Here is a 16275-nt window from a genome sequence, read left to right on the forward strand (position 1 = left end):
GGACATCCCATCTTCTCCTAAGAGGTTCAGGTAGTCCATGAATCATCCCTTTCAGGGTCCTGTTGAATCTCTCAACAAGCCCATTGCATTGTGGATGATAGGGTGTGGTGAACTTGTAGTTCACACCACACTCTTTCCACATGGCAGTCAGATATCCTGACATGAAGTTTGTACCTCTGTCAGAAACGACCTCCTTAGGGAAACCCACTCTGGAGAACACTCCAACTAGGGCTCTTGCCACTACAGGGGCTGTAGTGGTCCTAAGGGGAATAGCCTCAGGATACCTGGTGGCATGGTCCACCACCACCAGTATAAACTTGTGTCCTGATGCTGTCTGGGGTTCCATTGGACCAACAATGTCAATCCCCACTCTTTCAAAGGGGACCCCCACCACTGGTAGTGGTATGAGGGGGGCCTTTGTTGTGCCACCTGACTTACCACTGGCTTGGCAAGTGACACATGAGCGACAAAACTCCTTGGTATCCTCATTCATATGGGGCCAGTGAAAGTGTGAGACAAGCCTGTCCCAAGTCTTTGTCTGACCTAAATGACCTGCAAGGGGAATCTCATGGGCCAAGGTGAGAAGGAAACCTCTCAGAGACAAGGGGATGACCAGCCTCCTGGTTGCACCAGGCTTGGGGTCTCTTGACTCAGAGTACAGGAGTCCATCTTCCCAGTATACCCTGTGGGCACCTGTGGCATTCCCTGCAGCCTCAGCAGCAGCCTGCTGTCTGAGGGGTTCAAGGGAAGGGCAGCTCAACTGTTCCTTCCCCAGGTCTGCTCTGGAGGGTCCCCCTGAGCCCAGAAACTCAACTTGATCAAGTTCAAGCTCTTTAGGCTCAGTTTCCCTCAGCTCTTCTAGATCAGCCTCCTCAGAGACTTGATCCTCAACCTGGGGCAAGGGGGAAGGCAAAGCCTTACCCTTACTGCTCTTCTTCTTGGGAGGTGTCTGGTCCATCATTTCAGGATCCAGCACCTGTTCAGTGGGGCATTTTCTGGCCTGTGACCTGGTCACAGCAAGCACATGTGCTGGCAAGCCTAACATCTCCATGTGAGTCCTCTGCTCCACGTCTGACCATTGTGATGACTCCAAATCATTGCCCAACAAACAATCAACTGGGAGGTCTGAACTGACTACAACTTTCTTTTGTCCCTTCACTCCACCCCAGGAGAAAGCTACAATTGCCACACTATGACTAGTAGTGACATTGCTGGCATTGGTCACCAGGAAATCAGTACCTGGCATGATCTGTCCAGGGTCCACAAAGTTAGGTGTCACCATGGTGACACTGGCACAAGTGTCCCTATAGGCCTGAGCCATTTTGCCATTTATCAAAGGTGTCTGCCTGTATTTGCCCAAAGTATTGGGACTTATTTCAGGGGACATATCCATATCCCCTGTACAGACAAGGACAGCCTGAGTGAGTGTGCCAACTAAGTTGTCAGACCCCTCAGTACCCAAGGTTAACCCAACTAATGCCTTGGGAGTGACACTACCACTACTGACTGTACTAGGGGGTGCAGTTGCTTTAGGAGCTGTAGTGGCAGGAGTTTGTCCTCCTCCTCTTTTGGTGCACTCACTAAACCAGTGAGACTTACTTTTGCAGTACTGGCACCACCTTTTTGACTGGCCTTCTTGAGTCTTCTTCTTCTGGGAAGCCTGACCCCCACCCTCTTTGGTTTGTTGGGGACCTGGTGAAGACTTCTGGTCATTTTGCTCATTCTTAACATTACCCTTCTGGTCTGCTTTCTTCTGACCACCCTGGTTCTGGTTCTGGTTCTGCTTGATCCTTGTCCTGACCCATTTGTCTGCCTTCTTTCCCAATTCTTGGGGAGAGGTCAGATCTGAATCAACAAGGTGCTGGTGCAGCAACTGGTTCTGACAATTGTTCAAAATTTGTTCTCTCATCATTAGATTATACAATCCTGTGTAATCTGTAACCTTGCTACCCAGCAACCAGCCCTCCAAAGCCTTAGTGGCACAATCCACAAAATCAGACCAGTCCTGAGACTGAGTTTTCTGGGTGTCTCTGAACAGCAACCTGTACTGCTCAGTGGTTAAACCAAACCCATCAACCAGTGTATTCTTCAGGACCTGGTAATTGTTAGCATCCTCCACTCTTGTAGTGAGGAGCTTATCTCTACCTTTACCATCAAAGGAGAGCCACAGTATAGCTGCCCACTGACTCTGGGGAATGTTCTGCACAGTGCAGGCCCTCTCCAGAGCAGCCATCCATTTCTGGATATCATCCCCTTGCTTAAAGGGGGGCACTATTTTAGTCAGGTGTTTAGTATCTAAACCCTTCTCTCTATCTCTTGGGAGATTGCTGCCACCAGTGGGAGCTAGCCCACTCATCTGCTGCTCTCTTGCCAGGGCAAGCTTCTCTTTGGCCAGGGCAATTTCTTCCCTTTCAATCCTCAGTTCAGCTTGTCTCATCCTAGCTTCATGCTCCTTTCTCTGAGGGGAAGTAAATCTCCTCTGTGGAGGATTCCTTCTCCCCTGAGAAGAGGCATTAGAGTGCAGAGATCTATTGGAGTCCCTAGAAAGAGATCTATCTCTCCTAACTCCAAGGTTAGGCCCACTTCGGGTTAGTACTGGGGGGCCCCCAGATCCTAGCCCAAGTAAGTCTAAGTTGGTCCTAGTTAGCCTTCTGACTACCTCAAGACCTTTGTCTACCTCATCCCCAGAGAGTACCTCCTGATCCTCCTCCTCAACTGCTGAATCAGTGTTGGGGAGGTCTGGATCCCCAGAGGTTCCCTCTAAGGCTGGCATGCTCTCATGTAACTGAGAGAGCTTTCTGGCATCATATGTCTCTAAGAGACCTATCAGAAAGGGAATGGTGGGGTTAGACCCCTGCTTCAGTTTCCTGGAGACACAGAGTTGCCTCATCTCCTGAAAATTGAGAGCTGCATATCTTGAAGTGACCTGTGGAGGGTCAATACTGACCAGGGGAGTCTCAGTAGAGTCCCCCTGAGTCGACATGCTTTTCTAGTGAGGTGTAAGTGGTGCACTTACCTACACTATATGTTTGCCTACTGATCCCTTGCTAGAGTTGTAGTTTAGGGTGTGCTAGGCCCTAGGAGCTACAACAGCTGGTTCAGTAGAACTCAGAGTATTCTAAGCTAAGTTATATGTACCTTTAGTACTTATGTGATCTTTCACAAGATATTCTTAGGGCATGTGTGGTAAAACAACAGCAAGCTCAAATCCCACCGCTGCCCACCAATGTGAGAAGTTGGCCTGATGTGCAGTGCTCACTATTCTAGTGATCACTATATATCAGTCCAAACAACCCTTATTGATGATTGGTTGTAAGTCAACCTTATAGACCAGCTATCCTAGTAGCATGGATACGAGCAGTCTAAGGCTAAGACTCTAGAGGGCGTGTTAAGCCAGCTGTTTTACCATCACATTACCCCTTGAACACCCAGTGAAAGGACACCACACAAGTGTTATGAAAATAAACAATGTATTTATTAGAATCACAACAACCCTGTACTCTTTATGAGGACAGGGTGCTAAGCACACAACAAAACTCTTACGAAAATACTTTTAAGTTAGCACGTTACACAAATGCCCGAGGGGCACGAAAAACCATATACTTTCAAAGTGGAATGCGAATTACTAGCAGGTAAGTAACGATTCTCAGAGGCTTTGGGATCGCTAGGACTGGACTACTGAACCTTTAGATTACTAGCAGGAGGCCTAGGGAACTCGGGTGCAGAGTGTGCACTCTCACGCGGGATGCGGGACAAAGTCTATGGAAGCTAGAATTTACAAAGTTAGTGTTCACGGGCGAACCCGACCTGGTGGGAAGAAAACGACAGTGGATCCTGACCCTAGGATAGTGAGGCTATGCTGGGACACCGAAGTGCCGAAGTTACCTAGCCCAGGGGCTGCAGCTGCATAGGTCTGAAAAGACGTCGGGGATCTCGTTGCCGGACCAGGAGCCTGGAAGGAAGAAGTTGCTGGCAGGCGACCAGTGAAGGAAAGTTCGATGGATCCAAGCCTGGATCAAGGAAGAAGAAAACCTGAAAGCAGAGGGGACCAAGTTCTTGAATCACTAGCCAGTGATTAAGTGGGCACCAGGATGGCACCGGGCGAAGTCACCGCAGTCAGGTGAGTGGGCGCTGCTGGGCTCTGCAGTCTCTCGGACCAGGAGGCGTTGTCGGCGACCAGGATGGAGGTGCGAGCTGTCCCACGAAGGTTCTTGCTGTCGACGTCGCTGGACCCAGGATTGGGCAACAAGTCTTGGCAAATGCAAGGCCCACGCGGTGGACCTAAAATGGCGTCTTGGGCGGACCAGGAGGGTCCAGGGTACTTCTCCGATGGAGGGAAGCAAGGGCCAGTCTGGAGCAACCAGACCAGCAGCAGAAATGTCGTCGGGCGTCGTCAGGAAGGCCACAAGCCAGCGGGCTAGTAGCCAAACAACGCGGTGAGCAGCAGAAGGCAGAAGGGCCCCACGCCGATCGTGGAGATGCTGGGGGGCTGCTCTTCGGTGCTGGAGCTGCTCAGGGTGGGGGCTTCTCGGACCCCAAAGCACTCACCAGGAAATTACTCGGTGGGCTTGCTGTGCAGAAGTCGTGCAGTCTTGGCGATGGCCGGTCCCTCGAGGTCTCGTCGCACCCACGGTTCTCAGCTGTGCTGTAGAGGTGGGTAGAGGTCAGAGGTGCCAGGGAAGCCGGGTCTCGTCGAGCTGGGCAGTCGGATTCCGGAGGAAGGACGTGCAGCAGACCGCAGTGTTCTTAGATGGTGCCTGCGGATGCAGGGTGACTACTCCTTAGCCACAAGGGAGAATCTTGAGGAAGAAATCGTGAAGTCCTTTCGTGGAAAGTGGTATCTTGATTCCAAAGATGATCTGATTTGGAAGGGGGCCAGTCTCTACCTTTATCCTGTAAAAGGGGGCTGGCACGCGACTAGGTCCTGCCCTATGGGTGGGACCAGGAGGGGGGTGGGTACACCCACTTCCTTGGCGGGCTTTTCCCCAGCACAGGGTCTGGAGTGACCCTGGAACTGGTTCCAGCCAGCCTATGCACAGTGAGCACCGGGGTGCCACGTGCAGTCACCTTCCTCTAAAGCCCTGCCTACCTACAATACACAAAACCCTGTCTGGGACGGTGCTGGCACCGCCCCTGGCAGGAAACCCTTTGTCCTTATCTCCTGCTCTGGGAGGACTCCCAGCAGCAGGAGGGCAGACTTGTGTCTCGGTGGCAGCATCCATTTTGTGGATGCTAAGGCTCTGTCTGACTTTTAACCGGGTTATAGGTTACAGGCATGTCGTGTCCCTCTAGAAGGGTGGAATGCTAACCCCGTCGCCAGAATTGGCGAGGGGTTAGTATTCCAATTCGTATGACACCTTACTCGACATGTTTTGATAAAGCGATACCAGAGTTGGCACATAACCGCGAGGATTATAATGCACTTAAGAGTATATGGTATGCGATATCATGGAAACGGCTAAGGGATAGATCCCGAAAGCCGCAGACAGGCTCAGCTCATGCCAGAGCACCATCTCACACGATTCCAAGCACTCTGCCTTCAGGATTGTTAAGGCCTGCCATAGGAGTGACTGATAGGAGATCTGTGTGTCCATTTTAGGATTAGATATAGGTATACTATATCTAAAGCAAAGGGTGAGTACACCACCTTGCCCCAGCTGTCGTGCAGCCAGTTGTGTCAGTTTTAGTTAGTCAATCCAGGGGTGGCATAATACATGCTTCAGCCCCTGGGAGACTTCTGGGTGCACCTCAGCCCTGGGTACAGGGACTTGGAGAGGGCCCAGTGCCAATTCAGTACCTGAGTACAATTTGGATAGAGAGAACAGCTAGGCTGTGGGTCTGATTAGCAGGCCCACAGCCAGGGAAAGTCGTAAACCAGTGCAGCAAAAAGCAAAAATCTGGGTGATCATAGGATTGCAGACCCTACTCTCCTACATCTTATTACACAAATCTTGAGAGAAGGTATCAGGACTTTCGCATGCTGTGGGATTTGTAAAACTTCTTAGAATTTTGTATAATTCTCTGGAAGAATTATCTGCTTCATCTATTTGGGATTGAAGGCTGGTTTTCCTTGCCTTTTTTATGTTTTTGTAATAAGAGGAGACAGCTTGTTGATAGAGCTCTTTGCTTTCACTGGCGTGGTTCTTCCTCCATCGTTTTTCTAACTTTCTGCACTTTTGTTTTTCAATTTTTAGTGCTTCCGTATACCATATTTCCTTTTTGTTGTTGGTCGTTGGTAATTTGACCAATTTTTGTGGGGCTAGAAGGTTAATTGTATCGAGGAGAGTGGTGTTTAGTTTGACAAGGGCCGATTCAGAATTGTCGGAGTCGGAAAGAGTAGGTGTTTTCCAGGTTTCTGCGAATGCTTCTGGAGTAACCTTATGCCATGGTCTACGTTTAATACTCATGGTGGCAGAAGATTCGGAGGATTTAGTTAGTTGCATGAAGAAAAATTCCAGCATGCTGTGGTCGGACCAGTGTACTGATTTGGGGGGATGGCAGTGTATTGACGGGTCATTAGAAAAGATGAGATCTAGGGTGTGGCCACCTCTGTGGGTAGGACCACTGTTCCGTAGATGTAGGCCTAGAAGGGCGAGGTCTGCCAGTAGGAGCTTGGTATCAGGGTCCTCTGGTGTGTCTGCGTGGAAATTAAAATCTCCAAGTAGTATAAAATGCTCTCTTGCTTTCATATGAGGAGCAAGTATTTCAGTGAGAGTTAGAGAAAAACTTGTGTCGGCGCCAGGAGGACGGTAGACTAAGGCGCCCTTCCAGTGGTGTTTATTTCCAGTATTTATTTTGAAGATCATTATTTCCATAGAAGGAAGTAAGGCTTGTTCTAGTATGGTAATGCGGAGACTGTCTTTGTATATTATGGCAGTGCCGCCACCAGTTTTTATCGGGCGGTCTTGTCTCAGGATTTTGTATCCTGTGGCAATTCCTGTCATAACAGATGGAATGGTATGGGGCTTTAACCAAGTTTCCGTTAGGAAGCATATTTCCGGTTTGAGGCTGAGAATAGTGTCCCAAATTTCAATACAGTGACGCGGAAGAGAACGAACATTAAGTAAGAAGCTTTTCCAGCCTTTCTTTACTGACTTGGGAGTAAGTGAAGACCCTGGTATTATAGTATTGAGAGTGGCTTGAAAACCACACTGACAACAGGAAAAAGGTCCTTCAGAATTGGGCCAGCCACTGTCTACACATCGGTGGTGGTCCTGAGGGCGTAGGGATCGTAGGAATTGGGAGGAGTACCTGATGTGAGAGTCTTTAGATGAGGCCAGGTCAAAGGAGGGGTGGAGGGACATGGGGGCAGGGTGGGTGGCCCCTGGTCCCGTCCTGTCGCGGACGGGCGCAGACGGGCTACTCTTCGGCTTAGCTTCGGCTCCCCTGCGCGCGATCGCTGCGCGCTCACGGGAAGGCGAGAGCTAAGTAGCCCCGAGAGACCCAGCTGCTAGAGCGCTAACCGCCCAGCAGTTTGGAAACAGGAAGTGGTGTCCTCCCTCTAGTTTTCAGAGGGAAGGCGAATCAGAGAGCGTCTCCTATGACGGCGTTGCACCAATCAGTAGGGTGTTGTGATGGTGCGTGTGGGCAATGCGAAAAGCAATTTTGACAATCTAAAATTCCGTTTTAGTCACAGATTTTAAAAAGGCTAAAATAATCACAGTCACAACATGAATGAGAGCGCGAGCTCAGCGCTATAGCCTGTGGCGAGCAAGCGGTTCACAAGGTACTGCCACTACCTCTTACCGCAGCGCCAGGAAGTCAGGCTCCGCCTAAGTAGCCCCGAGAGACCCAGCTGCTAGAGCGCTAACCGCCCAGCAGTTTGGAAACAGGAAGTGGTGTCCTCCCTCTAGTTTTCAGAGGGAAGGCGAATCAGAGAGCGTCTCCTATGACGGCGTTGCACCAATCAGTAGGGTGTTGTGATGGTGCGTGTGGGCAATGCGAAAAGCAATTTTTACAATCTAAAATTCCGTTTTAGTCACAGATTTTAAAAAGGCTAAAATAATCACAGTCACAACATGAATGAGAGCGCGAGCTCAGCGCTATAGCCTGTGGCGAGCAAGCGGTTCACAAGGTACTGCCACTACCTCTTACCGCAGCGCCAGGAAGTCAGGCTCCGCCTAAGTAGCCCCGAGAGACCCAGCTGCTAGAGCGCTAACCGCCCAGCAGTTTGGAAACAGGAAGTGGTGTCATCCCTCTAGTTTTCAGAGGGAAGGCGAATGAGAGAGCGTCTCCTATGACGGCGTTGCACCAATCAGTAGGGTGTTGTGATGGTGCGTGTGGGCAATGCGAAAAGCAATTTTTACAATCTAAAATTCCGTTTTAGTCACAGATTTTAAAAAGGCTAAAATAATCACAGTCACAACATGAATGAGAGCGCGAGCTCAGCGCTATAGCCTGTGGCGAGCAAGCGGTTCACAAGGTACTGCCACTACCTCTTACCGCCACCATTACATATTGTTTTTACATTGTTGTGAGAAAGATGTGAAGTTCATGAGAAACAAAGTTTGCAAATTTGCACACCCCTTTGCAGAAGTCGGCTGGTCGGGTACTAAATCACATAGCCTTGTATTAACCAGTTACATACATACTACAAAATCTAGCATGAAGAGTATGTTTTGCAAGTTTACTTCAAAACTAGAGAGCTTCTGCTGCCACACACCAAAGAAGGAATCAATCAATAGATTTTGAATGTTGGAGCAGTTATCTAGGGCCTAAGGAGCTCAGGGGTAAAAGGACAATTCCTGTAACAAACACTGACTGATCTCTGGAACATTGGAAACCAAACACCATTGTGAGCTCAGGGAATACCAAGTACCTGAAATTTTGGTTAAGTTCAGAATCGGCAAAGGATCAGAGCCAAGGCGTATTTCTGGAGGGTGATGAAGGTTTAGAAATGTAGATACAAATAAAAATTCAGATACAAATAACACATTAAAGGCAGATAAATATTTGAGTGCCTAAGCAGTGTTATACCTTTAGAAAAATTATAAGTATTTTTATCATTCTAAAGTTCAACAGCATAATAAATGTTACATGGTCGTGTAATAAAATACATTTCGTCTTAAAGATTTAAGAAGGTGCAATCTGACCTCTGTAACTTGCATCAGGACTTATCTGATTTAGAGGGCATAGTGAACATCAGATGGACTAAAGTAAGGGCTACATACTTTATCAGTCAAGAAAGTTCTGTTTAGCATTCCAAATTCTTGCAGGCAGCAGGCCCCATCACCACAATCATGAGTGCATAGGACATTGCTCCTTGAAGTGAATAAGGTATGTTCTCAGCACACAGGGTAGTCTATCTTCTTCTCTTGCAGGCCATGGCGATCACAGGTCGGGTCCTCGCTTCTTGGATATGTTGCCAGTATTATATGAGGCAACCAAGATTAGTGCCTTCAGTTCTGATCCTTCATCTGCTCTGACATACAGAAAGAAGTCAAATGCCATCCTGAACCCTTTACATGGCCAGCCTATATTCTCAAAGAGTGCTCACTGGTGTTAGATCCATCAGATACTTAGAACTGGTAGATCAATTGAGATTTTGATCACAGTATCTCTGAGCCCATGGTGATAGTAGGCATCCAAAATTACCACCAGACTGTAAATATCTTTCTCAAACCAGTCCTTAGCCAATCATATGCTGCTGATGGGCTTCAGCTCTGAATTATGGGTGTGGGGGATGGGCCAGTAGAGCAGTGGCCACAGTCTTTGTTAAGGTATTGCTTCTTTGCAGAACCCAGACTGATTTTAAAATACTGTCCTGGTCCAGTGGGGTGAACATAAAGGGTCCCGCTCTGCTCTATTGAAGGGTATATTGGTCTAAACCGGAGACAGAATAGCTTGGCTACCATGGCCTGTCCAGAGAGGGCAAAAGGTGGAAGAGGCTGCAGGGGTGGTGAAACATGTACCACATGGCATGGAGCAAAGAGAGACAGCTACCCGAAACAATGGAACAAAGGATTCTTGAGTGGCTGCATTACTCTCAGATAATCGATGAAGAGTTAAGCTGGTGAATCACCCATAAAGAGCTATTTAAATGATGTTTTTCTTGCAGAATTTCAATTTCTTTGAAGACAGAGGGTCAAGTGTTGTTTAACTTTCTATGACAAACTGTGGCTAATTCTTTAAGCAGTCAAATCTGTAGTTACCTTTCCTTTCTCCGGCTGCAAAATTAGGACTTTTTTTGTAACTGGAATCTAGAGATATCTTGCTGGGGTACAGAAGAACTGAACAGGAGATGGACATCTAAATAGAGATATTTACTTCCTTTGACAACTTAGCTGTCAAGCATAAGCTACCTGGAAAGTATAAATGAGGCAAATTGAATATAAATCATCAAGTATCAACAGTCAAACTGTGACACATACAAAGTTATGCCACTCAGAACTTTAATTTCTGAGTTTCTAATGTGCAGTTTAAAAAGACTGCATCCCATAACTACTTATCACCTTCCATGAAATATTAATCTTGTTGTGGCCTGGACATGGGCACCGTAGTGACCCATGTTAAAGGGCACTTCACTTTGGGTGTACACCATCTTGAGATGGGTCAGGTACTCTACTGGGACGCAACGTGTATCACAAATCAAGTAGCGTTTCTTCTAGAGTACCCCACCTGCAAGGAAACATATATGGCAGCCAGAAATGTCAAAATGAGAGGCAGATGGCACATAGATATGGGTTTTTGGTTTAGATGGAGCTGGCTGTGCTGCATGTTTATCCCAACCATCCTGCCATACCAGGGCCAACATTGGCCTTTGGCTCAGGGCCTCAGATAGTGCCTCACTCACCTGTTCAGGTAGAAGGAGAACTCATTTCTGTCCACTAGTGCCTGCTTCATGATATTGTCAAAGACAGGGAGCACACCATCTACGGATATGGTGGGGTAGCCCATTCCAAGGATGCCATCGAAGGCCGCGGCAATGAAGACAATTCCTGGCTGTTTCACCGCCTCTGCAAAGGTCTGATTGAGAATTGATAAGTTTGCAATCTGCAAGATAGGTTTTAAACATGGATGAGTAACAGAATTATGGTGGTCAGTTGTGAAAGCAGGAGATGGTAAAGTTAAACTGAAACATGGTGAGGGACAGTGCCATAGCCTGTAGTATTGGGAGCAGGAAAGGTACAGGAGAGATTAGGAAATGGAGGAGAGAGACATGCCCAATGGATGTGGTAATGAAGATGAACGACAGAACTATGTCTGTGGATATAGCAGCAGTAGAACAGTCAACGAGGATAGGTGGGAATGCTGTGGTAGAGAGCACGGCATGCGTATGTTGACACAGGAGAGGAGACATGCTGAAGGACAAGGCCATGACCAATGTAGGAAGTGGAATCTGAGCAGCATGAGCGATGGAAAGACGTGGAGAAGGACAGAGTGAAGGCCTGTGGATATATATGAAAAGGAAAAGTGTAATAGAGGAAAGTAGAAACAAAAGTGGTAAAGGACAGAGGAATTGCCTCTGGTGGTGGAAGTGGTGAAATGAGAGGGGTCTTAGAAGGGTTTACAAAGGGAAAAAGCTAGCAAATGGTGGGAGAGTGGGTGCCCTGGTAGGGGTGAAAAGGAATAGTAGTGAGAAATGGCACCATGGATGTGAATGTGGGACCTGAACTCTAAACAGGTCCTGCGGAGAGGTTGAGTAGTGCATCCAGTACAGTGTTTTCAGTATCTGGTACTTAAAATTATTGGCCGTGATGAAAGATTCCATCCACCTAGATGGGCTAGCAAAAACACCAACGTTTCTGGGAGAAGATGTGAAAGTCATTTTGCTCGTAGTAAAGTCAATTGAGAGAAGGAGAGCAGTAGCAGCAGAAGAGGAGGGAAAGTGTAGAAGCTCAGTCTTCGAAGAGTTCAATATGAGAAGATAAAGCGCCCGCCAGTGATCTATGGCTATAAAACAATACGTGCTTGGAGGTTGGATGAAAAATTTGGGAATGTAGAGAAAATATGAACCGCTGTAGCACAGGTGTGGTAAGAGAAGACAAATGAGGAGACAACATTATATTTGGGGAACAGGAGAGGACGTGCGACAGGCTTGAGGGGCTCCGACAAGGAAATGGAGTAGTTAGGGAATAATTACATTGTCGGATTCGGTCAGAATGAAAACCAATTGAGTGCTGAGCCAGTGACAATGAGAGTCCAATAGGGGGGGCAGTAGGAGGAGGTGGTCAACAATGCTGAAAGCAGCATTGAGGTCACTTAGTGTAATGACAGATGAGAGGTGGTGTTGTGTGAAGGCAATAAAGTTAGTTGTGTGCTAGCAGCAGTTTATGTGGAGTGACAAGCACAGAGAGAAGAATGAAGGGGACTGAGCTCGTGATTGAAGTTAGGAAATAAACTAAGATGTTTAAAGACAAAGTGATCCAGTATCTTTTAGGAGAAAGGAAGTTGGGACACTTGATGGTATTATGAAGGGGTGGTAGGGTCAGCTCTTGGTTTCTTTAATAATGGTAGCGCTACAACAGATTTAAAGCAAGAAGGGTTATTAGCTTTGGCAAATAAGTAAAAAAAAATGTTAGGCAGAGACCTTTGAAAGCAACAGTCATAGTCATAGTCATAGTCATAATTTCATGTGTAGCGCACATTTCACAGAAGTCTCAAGGCGCTTAGCAACAAACGACAACCAAGTGTAGAGGGGGGGTTGGAGAAGAATTAACTGGGAAAGAGCCTGGTTTTTAAGCCCTTACGAAAAGCCTGATGATTGGAAAGAGACAGCAGATGTACAGGTAGCTTGTTCCAAAGTTGGGGGGCAATGTAGGAAAAAGCTCTACATCCCACAGTGAGAGGTTTGAAGAATTAAATGCTGAAATGGACAGATGGAGAGCACGTGATGGGTTGGAAGGCTTGAGAATTGGGATGAGCTGTGTGGGTGATGCTGCAGTGAGTATGGAGAGTTTGCCTGAAGAGTCACAGTGTAGTAAGAGGTGGAGTGTTGTCTGATTATAGTTGTTAGAACTGGGGGTCTCTAGTTGACAATGGTATTCACCTGTGTCCAAATAGGGACCCTTACTTCTAAGTCAGGATAAGGGGATTACACTTCTTAATAACCCCTGCTCACCCCCTTGGTAGCTTGGCATGAGCAGACAGGCTTATCTCAGAGGCAGTGTGTTAAGCATTTGTGAATATACGCAGTAATACAGTGAAAACACTACAGATGGACACAATACATGTTTTATAAAAATAAGTATTCTTTATATAGACTTAAACACAAGACCACAAACGACAAAAATCCACAATACTAAACTTAAGATTGCTTTAAAGATGATAAAAGTTACTTAGTTCAAGTTGATGATAAATGCGACAAAGTTCTCAACAAAGTAACTGGATGCGTAATGCAAAGTGAACAAAAGGCTCTCAAAAGGGGAGATGCGTTGGTTCCGTGATCCGGGGGAAATGATGCGTCGTGCCTCAATGCTTGCGCAGAGTAGGGGATGCGTTGTGATCCTTATCGGTGCGGAGGTGATGCGTAGATTCTCGGCCTGCTGGCCCGTTGCGGTGCGCAAGATGGCGCCTTGATGCGATGCGATGATCCAGTTGCAATGCGAGAAGATGGCGCCCTTGATGCGATGATGCGATGATGCCGCGATGATGATGCGTAGGCGCCCTGGCAGCCTTGTGACGACCCTGAACCTTGGAGCTGCGACTGGCCCTGCGACACGCTTTTCCGGTGATGCGATGGCGACTCTCTCGATGGTGTCACGCTTCTCCGGTGATGCCACAGCAGGCAGCTTCGATGAACACACGCTTCCAGGGAGATGCGGTGAAGGCACGCCTCTCTGGCGATGCGACGATTTCTGCTGTGGCAGGCATACTAAATTCGAATTTCTACCATGTTCCCTGAGTCAGTTAGGATTATAAGAATGTAATAATCTAACTGCCCATTCTAGCCTTTGGAGAACAGGTAGCCTTCAATAGTGAAAAACGAAAATGGCTGTAATTCACTTTTAGGACATGCTACACACACCAGAGCATGTCCTACCTTCTACTTACAATGCACCCTGCAGAGCGTTGTTCTTTCTATGTGTGCTACAGAATGCTACACATACAGAAACAGCAAAAAAGAGGAGAAATAGAAGTATTTCTCCTCGTTGCACCATTCTAACACCTGCTCTTGCATGGCTTTAGTTGTTGGCGCTGCCTCAGATTTACACACCCTTACAAATCTGGGGCAGCGTAAAAAATCAATGGGTGGTGCGGAGAAACGCCCACATCAACAACCATTGCACGCCCTTTTTACACAAAGTGATGCATGCAGGGGCCGTATTTACAAGGCAGCGTTAAGCCGCAAAAAGTGACTTAACGCTGCTTTGTAAATATGGAGAAGGTAGCGCCATCTGAACATTAATAAAAGTGCCGCTCTGGTGGTGCTATCCCATTGGAAATGTACTCCGATATTTCGTAAGCCATAATCTACCTTCACTGACTCCAGATCAAGCTAAGGGTCCCTTTCAAGCTCTCTGCATCATGTTTGATTGTTTAAAACATTGGAAAACCCTGCATACAAGAACGATTCAAATGCTAACATTTGGATTGAAATCTGTGTGCTCCAACTCCCAGAAACTGTTTCTGTGCTCATCACTCCACTGAAACCACCTGCTTGCACATAACTAACTTAATACTCTCTCATTTGTACTTACGCTTAATAACCTGTATGTAACTTTCAGAATTGTTGATTACTGTACCCTACTATCCACCCTAATGACGCTCTTTATCACTGGCTGAGCCCTGGATTGGTGTTCTTGCTGCCTCTCTGACTGATGCTTCACTGTCACTTGGCTACTTAAATATTCTCTAACTAGTCTATTACCATTTGGAGTCCCTCAAGGCTGTGTAGTGGGTACTCGCCTTTCTCCCTGCATACCACCAGCTCCTCATTTGCCTCCAAGATACTCTTTGCTGTTCCTAAGTTGAAGAGATCATGGTTAGGTGAACTGTCCCTCTGCATTCTGGGCCAACACCTCTGGAACAATCTTCTTCGAGCTCATAACTATACACTGTGACTTGGCTTTTAGGAAAGCTTTAGAAACATACTTATTTTGCTAATGGTTTTTAGTCCTGATCCTCCACAGTGGTTCGTAGATCATATGTCACACTTGTAGTTGACTGTTTTAGTGCGAAGATGCCATTGTAGTAGATACGCTCTCAATAAGGTCCAAATCAACATGCTAATTATTTAGGATAGAGTTGAAGTGAGTCTATTATATTTTAGCAGTAGACCAGAATTGTATCGTCTTTGGTACCTGATAATCTTTCTCTGGCTAGTTTGTATCTTTTTAGATACGCTGTGTAGTTGTTTTTGCACCATCTGCTAACGAGCCTGCAAAGCTCGCTTTCCAGGGAGTGTTAGGGGTGATCCAGAGCGGAGGATGAGAGGCTGCTGGGGAACTAGACACTAGAAGCAAAATGCTGTTTGAATTATTGAACAGGTAAAATGAAGTAGTTTGTTGCAGAGTCGTAAGGTAACTATTTGCTTGATTTAAAAATGAAAGGAGTCAATCAAGGGGGTGTTTAGTTTTGAATAACCGGGTGGTTGTGTTTTGTGGCGATGCTTGTTGATGTTTACATGATGACATGATCAGAAAGAGATGAGCATGTTAGAGATGTGTACAAAGTCAAAGGGTTTACAATTGTTCTGCATGGGTGTGTAGTGTGTGTGTTAAGCTGTGGCTGGCCAAAGAGGAGATGAAAAAATAATGTGTTCTAAAGTTTATGGTTAAGGTTTAAATTAAAATCTACGAGATTAATGAGGAATGTGGTGGGTCCGAGCTGTTCAAGGACAGCATCAAAGTCTTCATAGAAAGAACTGATTGCCCCTGAGGTAGATGCCAGAGTGTTTGCCTGTGAAGGGGCAATAGCTGAGATGAATATTATTCGAAGGAGGTGGGGGGAGGGATTGGTGTCTGGGGAGGGAACAGCCACGAAAGGCGAGTATATCCACTGAGCTGACTTGTGGCTGATGTTTGGTGTGTGGCTGAAGAATGGATGACCGGTATGAAATGGCGGCTGGTGTGGCAGAGTCTTCGGGATACAACCAGGTCTGTGAAGTCCAAACGTGGACTGTGAGGGTCAAAATGTTCAGTAACAAAGGAAGGTTTGTTGCAGGCAGATCAGCATTCCATACTCAAAGAAAAGAATTATGAGTCACAGTGGCCTGGAACTCAAAGGTTTGTTTAAGTCCTGAGTGATAGATGAGTTGGTTAGAGGCCAGTTTAGTCGGTGCTGAAAGGAGAGATTAGTCAGGGCTGCATGCTGACATGGTTGGGGAAAAGTGTA

The 16275-nt window shown here is 46.9% G+C and overlaps 1 protein-coding gene across 1 annotated transcript in view; it reads right to left on the minus strand.

Moving 5' to 3' along the window:
• Positions 1 to 16275, minus strand: part of LOC144770590 (cathepsin D-like) — a 288565-nt gene that overhangs the window by 94469 nt on the left and 177821 nt on the right. The window contains exon 5 of the mRNA XM_078655246.1: positions 10793 to 10992. Coding sequence (XP_078511372.1) covers positions 10793 to 10992 — 200 coding nt within the window. The remainder of the gene's footprint in view (positions 1 to 10792; positions 10993 to 16275) is intronic.

This window comes from Lissotriton helveticus, chromosome 7 (assembly GCF_964261635.1).
Source record: "Lissotriton helveticus chromosome 7, aLisHel1.1, whole genome shotgun sequence".
In the NCBI taxonomy this organism is placed as follows: domain Eukaryota; kingdom Metazoa; phylum Chordata; class Amphibia; order Caudata; family Salamandridae; genus Lissotriton; species Lissotriton helveticus.